The sequence below is a fragment of the Myodes glareolus genome, chromosome 1 (genome assembly GCF_982192425.1).
Source record: "Myodes glareolus chromosome 1, mMyoGla1.1, whole genome shotgun sequence".
Classification (NCBI taxonomy): Eukaryota; Metazoa; Chordata; class Mammalia; order Rodentia; family Cricetidae; genus Myodes; species Myodes glareolus.
Genome location: NC_142026.1, coordinates 57,014,992 through 57,029,369, shown reverse-complemented (window position 1 = coordinate 57,029,369; position 14,378 = coordinate 57,014,992). Strand labels below are relative to the sequence as shown.

General features: G+C 51.9%; 1 protein-coding gene across 5 annotated transcripts in view; it reads right to left on the bottom strand.

Annotated features, from left to right (window-relative positions):
• The window catches only part of Sipa1l3 (signal induced proliferation associated 1 like 3), a 212,749-nt gene that overhangs the window by 18,661 nt on the left and 179,710 nt on the right, over positions 1-14,378 (bottom strand). For 4 of the 5 annotated variants that reach the window (XM_085695202.2, XM_048439305.3, XM_085695217.2 and 1 more), the window contains 2 exons: positions 13,865-14,283; positions 5,611-5,832 (listed from right to left, as the gene is read on the bottom strand). In XM_085695202.2, the coding sequence (XP_085551328.2) occupies positions 5,611-5,832; positions 13,865-14,283 (641 nt within the window). The remainder of the gene's footprint in view (positions 1-5,610; positions 5,833-13,864; positions 14,284-14,378) is intronic. The other variant, XM_087907031.1, reaches the window with a different exon arrangement.

The following is a 14,378-nucleotide window of genomic DNA, read 5'->3' as shown; positions in this document are numbered from 1 at the left end:
AATTAGTATGGCTGTCAGCCTGGCAGGGCTGAGGGTTCTGCCAACATGGCTGGCAGCAGCCAATGGGAAAAGGTATGGACAGCTCTAACTGTTTATGGGTAATTGGTGCTGGAATGAACCAGAGAGGCTCCTATGGTTCTTTTCTCCAGCATTGAGCTGGAGTCGGGGGTTGCTGAACCTGAGGAAGAAGGGAGCCTGGAAGCTATGGCCAACCACTGGAAGCCCGCACCCATAGCCCACTGAACCCTCATACCACTTCTGGGGCAGAGGCATTATTACCTTCAATCCTGTCTCTGGGGAAACTGAGGCTCAGGAAACTGAAGACGCTTGTGGAAGGCATATCTGTTAGCTGCTCTGAACCACATAGTGACTTGTTCATGAGTTAAGCAGAGCTCAGCGAGTGGGCCCTGGGCCGTGCTGTGTGCATTCCTCAGGTAGCCATATTTACTTCCCTGGCAAGGGCACTGATTGTCTGGGAGGCCAAAACAAAGTGGTGTGGAGCATGGATGTAAACTCAAGTCCTGTGACCCATGGAATTGCACCTGCACCTGCAGCTGTAGGTAGCAGCTGTGGTGGACTCCACCTCCTGAGAATTCGCTCATTCTCCCAGGTCCTGAGTCAGGGGGTTGTCCCTCTTCATGGATGTGAATGTTCATGCCTGGATCCTCAGCTGTGATTGGGGCCTTGTCTTCCTGACAACAACTCAGGCCCCATGGTGTTAGTAGAAGCTGGTCTAGGGGCCTTCTGTGCCTAATTCTCAGACAAGGGTCATTGGCCCTTAAAAAATACATGTCTTAATAACATGCTATGTCGTGTTGCTGAGGGAAGTGGTGATGTGCACTCCAGAAGAGAGGTTCAAGCATGGTTACATGCTTGTATGTAGGGTGTCTCTGGCCATACAGCTCCTACCTGTGAGGTAGTGCCAGCCTTTCAGCTAGGTCGGTCTTTAAGGTGGAGGCAGCAAGGAGGCAGAAAGGCTGCATGCCCTGCCCCCACGCCTCTGGCATAGTGTGGCTGCCCCAGTCTGGCATATCCTTTACCAACTAGCTCTCTGCTTGTAGATTTGGGATGACCTCAAAAGCCCTCACAGCTTCCCTAGCAGAAATTATGCCCACCCCAATTTAAAGAGATGGACCCTGAGGTGAGCAGTCATTGGTGGACACCCATCCCTTACCATCCCTTGGTGGCCGAGTGAAGGGAAGTCACTCACTTGAGAATTCATTGACAAAGCAAGCAAACGAGGCTTGCCTGATCATCCCTGAGGCAGATCTGTTGGCCAGAGCCAGTATGACGTCCTGTGGTGGCAGATGCTCGGTCCTCTGCTGCACATGACCTGCCTTTCCCTACGTCACACCATCCTTCACCAACAAACAGTGTGCGCCTCTCAGATGTGGGTCCCGCTGCCTGAGTCTGGGAGATGAGAGGCCATTGGGTTGGGTCCTGAATTTGCTGTGCCTCATCTAATTGGGGACCTTGGGTGAGGTACTAATGGTGCCTTCGGAAAACGGGCTCCTCCTGTGGGGTGGCCAGGAGGGTCTAGGGCTGGGCAGCAAAGCCTGGCTCACAGGCCATGCTCCCTGTGCTGGTGTACAGTGCTGGTCCTTGTGGGACACCCACTAGTGGGGCATTCAGCTTTAGACAAGGCCTGATGCGATTGTCAGATACCCATGACCAGGGCCGATGAAGAGGGAGGCAGAGACATTGAGTAGGCATGGTAAGGACCCTGGTGACCTTGAGGAGGGAAACTCCAAGGCTGATGGGTGAAAAAGACCATGATGAAGTAGTCCAGGCTGAGGGACTCTGATTCTCCTGCCTCTGGGAGGTGTGTGCCACCATACCCGGTGAGAGTTTTGTTTTTTATTGGCATGCTAGGCTTAGAACCCTTGCGCAGGCAAGGCAAGATTTCTACCACTGAGCCTGACCCCCTAGCAACAGCATCGTATTTCAGCGACTGTGTCTAAACTCAAGGAGTCAAAAATAGTGTTTTCTGAAAAACTGGGTTGGATGAGTCAAGAGTCCCTGTAAGTGACAAGGTCACAATCTGGAGATGCTATGGGAAAGTCTAAGTTCAAAGCTCCATAGCTCAGCTGCAACTCAGCAGAGAAAACCCTGCTTAGGAGGCACGAGGCCCTGGGTTTGAGCACCGGAAAATAAGATGTGCTCCCCAGAAACTTTATAAAATGGGAAGGTACAGACAGAAGCATCAAGTCAGGCCTGGACAGATGGCTCAGTGATTAAGAACACTTGCTGCTCTTCCAGAGAACCCAGATTCAGTTTTCTGCACCTACATGGTGGTTCAGAACTTCCTCTGATTCCAGTTTAGGGGACCCAACACCTTCTTCTACTCTCTATGGGCACCAGGCATGCATATGGTACACGTACTATAATATGCAAAACACCCGTACTCATAAAATGAAAACAAACAAATCTTTTATATTGTGGTTTTATCAAATACATCTAGTGAGATTCGGTGGTGCACATCTAAACGCCTAGCACTTGGAAGACTGAGACAGGACAAGTTTCTGTCTCAAAAAACCAAGGGCTAGGCATGCGGTTCAGAGAATAGGACACCTGTCTAGTGTTTACAAGGCCCTGGGTTCCACTGCCAGCATCAGGGGAAAGAAAGAGAGGTGTGTGTGTGTGTGTGTGTGTGTGTGTGTGCGTGCGTGTGATCTAGATCACAGAGAGAGCACTTGCCTAGCATGTACAAAGTACTAGGTAGGGAAGAAAAACCCAATGAGAATGTGACCTCACCTAGAAGCAGGGCCTTTGGGGAGGTAATCAGGCTGAAATGAAACCAACAGGATGGATGCGAATCTGATAAGACTGGGGAAAGGTGGCTACAGAGATCACCAGAGGAAGCGACCCAGTGAAGATGGATTGAGTAGTGGGAAGGAAAGCAGTTCCTCATGCCAGGGAAGGCCAGAGTAAGCTAGCCAAGCGCAGGATTCTAGAGAAGGCCCCGGAACAGACCATCTCTCCCTCATGGCTACTAGTGGGAGATCCTGCCTCCAGAACCGTGCATGAGACAGCCAGTGGACACCCCGCCCTCCCCAGTACTGTGAGACAGCCAGTGGAGACCCCGCCCTCCCCAGTACTGTGAGACAGTCAGTGGAGACCCCGCCCCTCCAGTACTGTGAGACAGCCAGTGGAGACCCTGCCCTCCCCAGTACTGTGAGACAGCCAGTGGAGACCCCGCCCCCTCCAGGACTGTGAGACAGCCAGTGGAGACCCCGCCCCCTCCAGGACTGTGAGATAGCCAGTGGAGACCCCGCCCCCTCCAGAACAGAAGGCGAGGAGGTGGGAGCTGCAGGCAGAGGGAGTGATGCACTAGGAGGGAAAGTGAAGAGGGCAGCAAGGAGCGTGTGTTCTGCAGGGCTTAACTTCCCACCTGAACAAAAAGTGTGTGTGTGTGTGGGGGGGGGGGGCTCTTGCTTATTGGGGTTGTAGATCAAACGAGTCCATGTCTAGTACATTTACTGACCAAGCTACCCCAGCGTATGCCAGGGGGAACACAAGTGGCCCGTGACCAAGACAGTGGCACTTGACTTCCAATGGGAAAATGAGCAGTAGAACAGAGTGAAGAGACACACATCGACAGTGGGGACTCGCCTGTCCTGGCTGCAAAGGCCCTGGGTGGGGTCAGCATGCACTGAATCTGAGGCCCAGCAACAGGTCGGTGTAGCTGGGACAGAGTGAAGGATGGAGGTGTGGGGCAGATCAGGCAGGACTGGACCGGAGTCTGTGCAAGGAACGTGGTTCGTAAGAGCTTGATATAGAACGTGCCCAGTGACCCTGAACCTCCAACATTAATCCTGGGGCGGGTGGCTGGATAGAGTAAGAAGGGGAGCAATGGCCAGATTCTAATTTTCAGAGTCCCTCTGGCTGTCAGTGACACTTGTGAACTGAATTTTCAGAGCCTGCTGACACCTCCAGGGACCGTCTTCTGTCTCCTGGTGCCTCTTTCCCCCCAAGCTCTATGTCACCCACAGATTTAAACAGCTCCATCCGGGTCAGGAAGAAAGGCGTTGGGAAGAAGATATGGAGGACGGCAGAAGCTCCCCAGCCAACAGAAGAGGAGCTCTGCGCTTGGCTATGTGGATTCTGATGCAAGGGCCATCTCCAAGTAGCACTGAACCTTGAGCCTCAGTTGCCTTATCTATTAAGTAGAGAGAATATCATGTCCTCATGGAGCTGTTGCGAGCTTTCAGTAAATGAATGCAATTAGAAGAGGCCGGCAAGATGGCTGAGTGGGGAAAGGGGCTTGTGCCAAACTGGAGAACTTAAGTTTGATCCTTGGAACCTGCAGAGGGAGGAGAAAACTGCCTCCTGAAAGGTATCTTCTGACCTGCATATGTGCGCCTCTCTTCAGTACGTGAATAAACAAAGTTCATCAACAGTCTTTTCTATTTGTTTGTTTTTTGAGACAGCGTTTCTCTGTGTAGTCCTGGAACTCACTCTGTAGACCACGCTGGCCTTAAACTCATAGAGATCCACCTGCCTCTGCCTCTTGAGTGTTGGGATTAAAGGTGTGCACCACTGCCACCTGGCACCAAAGCCCCCCTTTTCTTTCTTTCCTTTTTTTTTTATTTTTTGAGTCAGGGTTTCTTGTATAGGTTTGGAGCCTGTCTTGGCACTCGCTCTGTAGACCAGGCTGGCCTCGAACTCACAGAGATCCGCCTGCCTCTACCTCCTGAGTGCTGGGATTAAAGGCGTGTGCCACCAAACCTGGCTAAAATTCTTTTCTCTCATCCATTCTCATTCTCTCTCTCTCCATAGGGTCTCACTATGTAGCTCTGGCTGGCCTGGAACTCGCTCTGTAGACCAGGGTGGCCTCGAACTCACATAGATCCACCTGCCTCTGCCTCCCGAGAGCTGGGATTAAAGGCACATGCCATCACTGCCAGGCACCAAAGCCCTTTCTTAGCTTCTTAGCCCGCTTTCTCTTTCTTTCACTCTGTATGGAGCTGAAGAGATAGCTCTCAGCAGTTAAAAAGTTCTTGCTGTACAATCATGAAATTCAGAGTTCAGATCTCGGCTATGTACAAGCCTGGCATTCTGCCCATTCCTGTAACCATGCCTCTGAGGGGGCTCACAGGACCTTGCTGGAGTCTAGTCGAGCAGAGAAAATGGGAGACCAAGGTTCAGGGAGAGATCCTGACTCACAGTAAAAGGCAGAGAGCGACAGAGAGGGATGCCTGACTCGTTTTCCTGGCCTTCACACACATATATGCACATAAACTCACATACAAATAAATGAATAAATTAAAAAGTGAGCAAGCAAACAAACAACAGCCAAGGAGATGGCTCAGTGGGTGTGAAGTACTCTCCATGTAAGCCACATGAGCCGCGTTCAATCTCCGGAGCCTACATAGAAAGCTGGATGCTGCAGAAACGGGAAACAGGGACAGGAGTGCCGAGACCACAGCTGCATGCTGCCGTACTCAACACAAGTTTACCATATTTACGATTCCCAGCTGAATGTCAGTTCCCTAAGAACTGGGGTCTTTGTCACCTGTCTTGTTCATAATTGAAAACCCAGGTGTGGAATACAGTGAGTTGCCTTTTCCTGTCCCAGAGATGCCCCAGTGGTCTCTCAGTGGCACTTACTTCTTAGTGTCAGTGAAGGGGAGTGGCCGTGGTGGGGGCTCGTCTGTTCTCTTCCATCCAGTTGGATGCTTGTTGTGTGCTGGTTGCTTGGAGAAGAAAGACTTAGGGACGGACGTGGAGAGCTGGAAGGGGCTGCACTGAGTGAGCTGGGAGGGCCGGGGAGTCTCTGCACTGGCTGTTTTATAAACCTGAGCGGGGTAGCCAGCCCTGGAGCCCATGTCACTGCAAAAGCAAAGACAAAGAAACGAGTCACTTACACATGGGGGACACGAATCCATGGCTGTTAAAGCAAATGCCAGCAACAGTTGAGTATGGTGGTGCATCTGTGCAATCCCAGCACTCAGGTCGGCTGTGGATACACCAAAGCCAAGGTCAGCCTGTCTGCAGGAGAAGGAGAAGGGGCTGGGGCATGGCCCTGTGGGCAAAGCACTTGTTGCACAAGAAGGGAAGTGGAGTGTGGATCCCCAGTACCCACATAAATGCTGGGTGGGTGTGGCAGTCTGCCTGTAATCCTAGCAAGCAGCAGGGACAGGCTGGAACCAAGGAGCTCTGGGTTCAAGTGAGAGACCAGGTCTTCATTTATATACCGCAGAGTGATTAAGAAAGACACCTGCTGTCAGGTCAACCTTTGGCCTCTACATGTACATGTACGCCACATAAACATACATTCACACTGGGTGGTAGTGGCACATGCCTTTAATCCCAGGATTTGGGAGGCAGAGGCAGGGGATTTCTGTGAGTTTGAGGTCAGTCTTGTCTACAGAGTAAGTTCCAAGACAGCCAGGACTATTACACAAAGAAACTCTGTCTTGAAAAACCAACCAAACAACCAACCAAACAACTAACCAAACAACTAACCAACCAACCAAAAAGTGCATTTCAATGAACTGGATTGGACATGTTAGAAGAAAACGCTCTGGAGCAGGGTATAGGAGCTGCTAGTTCTGCAGTGGTTAAGATGGGTATGTATGGAGGCGGAAAGCGAAATCCAACCATATACAGACGGCTCCAAATACAAAGGAAGTGGCCGTCTGACACCTCAGTGGCTGAGGCAGTCACGGTAGGCCTTTCCTTCAATATGGTTATTTGTGTAGACCTGTGGATGAAGAGCTGGACTTTGCTTCCAGACGAGCAAGGCTACAAGCCTGCTTTCACATGCACACTGCCTTTGTCCCTTCCCATTAGTGAGTCTGCTTTCTCGTGAGAAATGAGCTACCAGTGGTGTCCCTGAACTGCAAGTGCACGAAGCTGGCCTGTCCAGGGCGACCAGCCCCTACTTCGGCTAAGACAGAATGGGTGTGGGGTGGTGGTGCACTGTTGCTCCCAGCTTCAGTCACAGGCTGGGTGGACACAGCCCATTGGCTTTGTGAGTCTGTGCAATGTTACTGCTCCATGCAGCCTCTGACGGGTTGGCAGGTGGTCCCAGGTACATAACGGCACAAGGGGGAGAGCTGCTGCCCTGTCTTTGGGGAAAGAGTGGTGTTGGCCTGGGTGCAGTGACATGGCTGACCGCAAAGTCTTGGAGCACAGTTAGGCCTGGTATTAAATATCCCCACGCACCGCTTCCCATAGCACCAACACTCCCGGGTGCAGGAGTCACCGTCGTATTTCAGGAGGGGACACTGACGTTCAGAGCCTAAATAACTTGCCCGTAGTACATATGGGATGGACACGTGCTTCCTTCTGTGCTCTTGAGGTGATCATCGTCAGGATAAGGACATAATAAACAGATAACCCAGCTATGGATGGAGCCCTGTGCTAAGTCCTGTAAGTTCATAGCCTCATTTTGTTCTCATGACCTTGGATCCCAGCTCTGTTATTGTTATCATCAAATTTTTAGAGACAGGGTCTCATGTAGCCCAGGATGGTCTCTAACTTGTTGTGTAGCTGAGGATGACCCTAACTTCCTGATTCTCTTGCTTCTACCTCCTTGTGCTAGGATTACAAGTGTGGATCACCACGCCCGCCCTGAGCTCCCGTTATTATCCCATTCGTGGATAGGACCAAGGGCCTAAAAGAGTTCACATGGTAAAAAGCGGTGGAGCTGAGACTTGGTCACACACAGAGTAAGGCAGTCAGACAGTAACAACATGTCCTCACAGTCCAGGGGGTCAGGCTGCTCGCCACTTGGCTTACCTGAGAAATCTGCCCCCACCTCCCATGCCCATTTGCCATGACCTGAGAGTCTGAAATGATTATATTCTGTGATTCTCTGGCAGGCTCTAAAGAGTGGCCACACCCACCTTGGAGCCTCTTCAGGAGTGAAACAGGAAGGATCTGGGGTGAGGACTTCATCTGGATCCTATGCCCTTCCCTGCTTGCCACCTCCACCATGTGCCACCCGCCAGGATTCCACCATTGTCTCTTCTAGGGCTACCTGCCTACCGCGTCCTCCCCACAGCCACAAGGACCCTATGGGAATGCGTGACCCTCCAGAACTCTGTGGTTTCAGCTCATACAGACAAGCAGGGTCTCCCACAGGCCCCACTCCAGCTGCCATCTCCTGTGTCCTCAGTTTCTCCACTTGCCTGTCCTGTCTGCAGAGGCTACACAATGCTGTTCTTCAAATACCCAGGAGTGTTTCTACCCCAGGGCCTCTGAGTTGCCCCTCTGCCCACAGACCTCTGTTGGGCACTCCCTCAAGTCCTTGAGTCCTGGGAAAACAAAGTGTTTTCCCTTTTGCTGGCTGTGGCTCCCTGAGCAGATCCTGACACAGGCAAGGCGGGCCCCAGCAGACCCCCGGATTACCTTTGAGGGCTGTGCCCGAGATGGATCCCCAGACAGATCGGGAGACTGCTGGCACAGCCCGGGAGGCAAAGCCACGTGCTTCCTGCCTGCTGGGAACGCCCAGCTGCGTCAGCTCCACGTGGAGCCGAGTCTCTGAGCCCCTAGCTCTCACTGACAAATTGCTTTGGAAACCAAAAGACTTTGGCATATGTACTGTTCAGGGACCAGGGAGTCATGCGTCTGGGCTTGCTGGGCCATTCAGGTGCCTGTGACAGGCGCCAGCACCTGGCAGGGGCTTGGCAGTTGGGCTCCCATGACGAGTGTCTGGGGTGGGATAGGGTAATGTTTGCGAAGTTGCTGAGGTTATGGACCTGCACAAGTTGCTACAGGCTGTGTGGGTTTCGAAGAAAGAGTTGGGGCCAGGGAAGTGGGTGGGGCCTCTCTGGGTGTGGCCAGGCCCATCTCTTCCTGACAGCTTTCAAATTCTGTCCTCTAGTTTCCCTTCCCTTAAACAGCCTGCTTCTCTCAGAAGACTGGAGGGCCCCTCCTTTAAAATTAAAGACTGAGTCTCACTGTGTAGCTCAGGTTGGCCTCCAGCTCACGATCCTCTTATCTCTGCCTCTGAGTATTGGGATTACGGGCCTGCAGCCAGAGTGATATTAAAACAAAAACAAAATATCTATCCATCCACCCACCCACCTATCACTTTATGGGCCCAGTCACCTTCTATGGCTCCCATGCCCCCCAGGATCAAATCTTAGTAGCCGACCACAGTACTGAATCTGCTAGAGCAGGGCTCCTGCCCCGTGCCAATCTGACCTCCTATCATGCTTTCTTTGGCTATCTGTCCTACTCTCTTTGGTCACCTGATATTCTCAGAGTACTGCAAAACAGGCGAGTTAGGTCCTGACATTTGCTGTCTGGCTGCCAGGACCCTTGTTTCTATGACAAATCAAGACACTGCCTGCCTCTTCATCTCTCTCCTCAGCCTTGGTCGCCATCTGTGTATCATTTGGTTGTTGTCTGTCCATCTGTTTCCTCTCTGCAGTAGAATGTCAGCCTCACAAAGGGGAGGGGGGACTGGACTCTGTTCCTTAGAGCACCAAGGTATCTAGAACAATGTCTAAGAGCTGAGCTTGGCTAGTCGGAGGAACGGGCTTCTCCAGCTGCTCCCACTCCACCCAGAGTAGCCACCGCTCCTCACTTACAGTGACTAGCAGCAGCTCACCTCCCAAACATCTGTTCCAAGCCCGCACCCTCTCCAAGTTAGCCTCACCCTCCCAGGAACTCCACCTCCAGTCTTGCCCCCAAACTGCCTTTTCAAAGGCCAGATCTGGGGCCAGGGAGCCAGTTCAGCAGATAAGGGCACTTGCCATGCAAGCCTGGTGACCTGAATTGGATTCCTGCAACCCATGGAAAGGTGGAAAGAAAAAAAATGACTTCATAAAGCTACCCTCTGACACCTTCACACGCACCATGGCTTGTATGGTACATAGTATACACAAACACAGTTAGAAGAAGGAGCACAGATCTGCCCAGTCTCCTCTCCCAAAACCTTTCCTGGATGTCCTTGGCCTTTAGGATCAAATCCACACTGGCAATGGAGTGCCTTCACCTCCCTGGCCTGTCGGGCCTGTGCTCAGGGTCATGCCAGCTCTATCATCTTCCCAAGCCCTAGTCCTCTGTACCCACCGCTCTCCCTCTTGAGAACTTCCTCTATAACCCCATCTTTCTCTTCTGCTTTTTAAATTTGAGGCAAGGTCTCACTATGTACCCTAGGCTGGCCCAGAAATGACAATCCTGCATCAGCTCCAGAGTGCTGAATTAGCTGCACCTGTCCCACCAGGCCTGGCTGTTTTCTGTCAGTGTCCATAGCCAGCGCTATGGGGTTTAGCATGTACAAGACCTGGGTTTGATTCCCAGGAACAACGCCTTACACCCACCCTCACCAAAAATAAAAATAAAAAAACACAACACAAGCACCCACGTAACTGCAACCCAGACTGAAAACATGCTGCCAGCCTTCTCTGAGGCGGCCTATTAGCACAGCTCACCCATGACTTTGTTACCATTTGCCTGTTGTCTCCTTGAGGCAAGACAGCACCAGGCCCGACACACATATACTTGCTCATGAATAAACAGCAAGATGTCGGAAACAGAGTGCTGTGGGGTGGAGACAAGGGACTGAACTCTCCCGACAGGCCTGTACAGACAAGAGCACCACCTGCTCTCTAGGTACTGGGTTCAAGTACGATGCTGTCTGATATTCCCAAGGACTGGACCTACAATAGTAGATGCGGAAGGCTGTGGAGCCATCTGCTACCAGGGACGATGTGGTCAGCAGGTGGCAGGGGTGCCTGGGGTCTTCTGAGACCAGGTCTGGCCCAACACTGTATAGGGAACATTTGCGTGCCCATGGAAACATGAAAACTAGGAGGGCGGGAAAAGTGCGGTGGGGGACACTGACAACTCACTACAACTCGTCGCACCTGTGTGTGTGTATGTGTGAGATATGCTTCTGCCATGTGGTCTAGACCTCATGATCCCCCTGCCTTACTTAGGCTTCCCTGGGCTGGGACGACAGGTTTGCATCCTACACCTGGCTGAATACGTTCCTTTATATTATCTCAGTCCTAACGTGGTGTGGTGGCAACTTAGTGGTACTTCCAGCACCTCAGAGGCAGAGGCAGGAGGATTACCACAAGTTTGAGGTTAACCTGGGCTACAGAGAAAGGTCCAGTTTCAAAAACAGATACGCCCTTACTCCCAACCCCCACAGAGGAGAGAGCAAAGAGGCCATCTTATCTCTGGTCCAAGGCAGTGTCCGTACAACCAGGGTGGGCTGGCAGCGCTGCTGCTTCCTAAGGAAACATATATCCATTTAAGAGAAAACATCTCCTTCCTCTTTCCACCCAGATCACCTCAAGCACCCCATTTTGGGAAATGCTGTTCCACACTAAAACCCGTTGCCTAGGAGAAAACTTCAGGAAGCAGCGTTAATGAGTAGATGAGAATGATTTGCAATGAGCATCAATTGTCTATATGCAAATTAAAGCTCCCAGTCACCAGGGCCCACTTGTATAGTGGGGCTCCCCTCCTCTCACTCCCTCCACTTCTCTCAGATGCGGGGTAATTTGTTCCCACCCCGCTGCCTTACCCACCATCCATGCCTGGCATTGCTACTGCCTTTATATCGTGGATCTCAAAATCCTACAAATTTTTTTCAGTGCTAAGGGTTGAACCTCGCTCAACAATGAGGCAAACACTAAGCTACACCTCCAGCCCACTTTTAACCTGTGTTTGCTCTGAAACAGAGTCCAACTAAGCTGCCCCAGCTGGCTTTGAACTTGTGATCATTCTGCCTCAGTCTCATAAGTGGTTGAGGTTACAGGCCTGTTCTACCAGGTCCAGCTCCCACCAATGTGCCAAGAACAGGGACCACAACAGGCTGAGAATGCCCTGCTATGCTCTCTTGGCCCCACATCCCTGCACTGTTCAGTAGGCACAGCTCTCCCTTGTTCTGAGTGATAGCTGGACTGTCATTCAGGCCGGAGTTACATAGGCCGCACAGATCTCTAAGACACAGATGCTGAATGAATGAGTGAAGTAAAGCAGTCAGTGAGGTCAGAAGTTAAGAACTACTTGTTTAGAAAGGTGGCCCAAGATAGCTCCCTCACTGTCTTTTTCTTTGTCTCCATGGCAACCCTCCTGGGCTCCCTCAGATCAGGGCAGCTGAGAATACAGGCACTCCGACCTGCTGGTTTTCTATTCTCTTTCTCAATTTTCCTGTTTCTTCTTGTAGTTCTGGGATTTGAACCCAGGGCCTCACAATCACTAGGCAAGCACTGTACATCCCCAGTCTAACGATGGGGGTTTTCAAATTTGTTGGAGCCCTTTGGAGGAGTCAGGAAATCCTTCTGGCAAGGACGAAGCTATGTTCAACAGTTCATGGCTGGAGCAGACCAAAGTGTGCTGCTGATGAGAGGCTCTGTGTGGAGCCCAACTCCTTCCGTGCAGAAACACGGCTCTCTCCCCACACACCTCCCGACTTGTGCTTCTTAAAATGTGGTCCTGAGACTGCACCTAGCGATGGCTAAGACCTGGGGAGGGCTCGGGGGTTAAGAGCACTGACTGCCAGAGGACCCAGGTTGGATTCCCAGAATTTACACTGTGGCTCCTAACCACCTGTAACTCTAGTTCCAAGAGACCTAATGCCTCCTTAGGCAGCAGGCATGCATTGGGTGCACAGACATACATGCAGGCAAAATACCCATACATGGTTAAAGGAAAAAGAAAATGAAAAAAGCCAGCCATTTTAATCCTAGCACTAAAAAGCAAAGGCAGGTGGATCACCTTGAGTTTGAAGTTTATATAGGGAGTTTCAGGTCAGTCAGAGCTACATAAGAGACCCTGTCTTAAAATAAATAAATGAATAAATTAAAAAAGAAAAAAAAGGCATGAGATCATATAGTGAATTGTAGAGTCCACGGGCTCACAGGCTCAGGTACCAGGAAGCCTTTTATCCCAGGAAGGCCCTGAGTTCGGATGAGGGTTCTGGGCTCAGGCAGTCAGGGAAGGGAAGCTGTGGGCTCTAGTAAGCATGCCAGAGGGCACCTGGAAGGGACCAAGCTGCAGCTTCTACCGAACACTCTGCCTCCCTTCTCTGGCAGACCCTTTGCTGCAGTCTCAGGCGCACCAACTGTGTGGGTTCAGACTGCGGGCTGAGGTTGCTGTTATTCCCCAATCTGCCTCCCTACTCGAGCTTCCCAAAGTATGGTCCCGAGACTGCACCCACTGACAGCGAAGAGCTTTAAAAAGTGCATATGCTTGCACCCCATCCAACCCACCGAGGCAGAACTCAGGTTTTGGAATGGGACACCAATTTGAGTTGATCAGGGTGGGGCCTGGGGGTACTGCCCAAAGCCAGAGGCTAGAAGGCCAAGATGTGCCTTTGTGGATCTCAGTGTGGCTGTGACAGTCACATGATACCACCAGCTGTGGACGGTTCTGGGGGAGCATTTGCTTTCTCCATACAAAGGAGAGCAGAGAAGATGCAGCTCCCCTTTGTTCTCGGACCCCATCTTGAGACCAGAGAGCCTGCCAGCATGGTAAGAGCAGTAGAACAAGAAGCCAGAGGCCAGTCCTGGAGGCCCATCAAGTCACACGGCAGCCTACTCGACCTCTATGGGCTCTGTCAGAAGACTGTTATGTCCCTATTGTTTTTGAGCCACAGACAAACAGACTTGTGACAGAAAGATCTGAAACCCTCACAGATTAAAAATCGTTGGTCATAGATAGCAGAGAAGGGAGAAGACAGAGGTCAGAGAGAACCAGAGACAGAGGAAGATAGAGACACAGTGGGCTTCTCTCCCCGTCTGGACTTTTGGAGGCTGATGGAGCCGTGTGTGCCCTCCATCCCAACTCTTCAAGCGATACAATTATCAGCAAGCAAGTTTTGGGGAAAGAGCTGTCAGTAGGGTTGTGGTCAGAGTCTCCTGGAAGACCTGGAGCTGGCGTGTGGTCTCACCTGGGTTGCCTTGGTGGGTCTCGGCTGCCCCCGACCAGGCCTGGAGGGGTACTGGAGCCTGAGGAGTACAGCTTCGGCCGGTAGCCCTTGTTCTGGCCAGCTACCACGGGTGCAGGAGAGACTTCCCGCCGTCGGTCTGCAGGGTGGGGTCTTCCGGCTGCCTCCCGGCCCCCGCCACAAAGGCCAGGAGGCTTGTGAGGCTTGGTTGGCCTAGGTGCCTTGGCCAAGGACATACAACTGGGGCTGGAGGTGTAGAGCGTGGTGTCGATGCCGCTGTCACTGGAGCCACCCTTGGAGAAGGGGTCCTGCTCTGGCTCCAGGGGGTCCAGAGGGTCGAACCATCGTTCATCACTGTGGCTGCTAGAGGCATTGCTAGAGAGGGTATTGCTGCTGGAATGGCTTGAGTACTGAGGTTCACCCTGGAAAGCAAGGCAGCTGTGTCACCTCGACTCTAGGGGTGGGAGCCTCTGCCCACATTGGCACCCCAAAGCCAGGCATGTCCACATCATTGGTA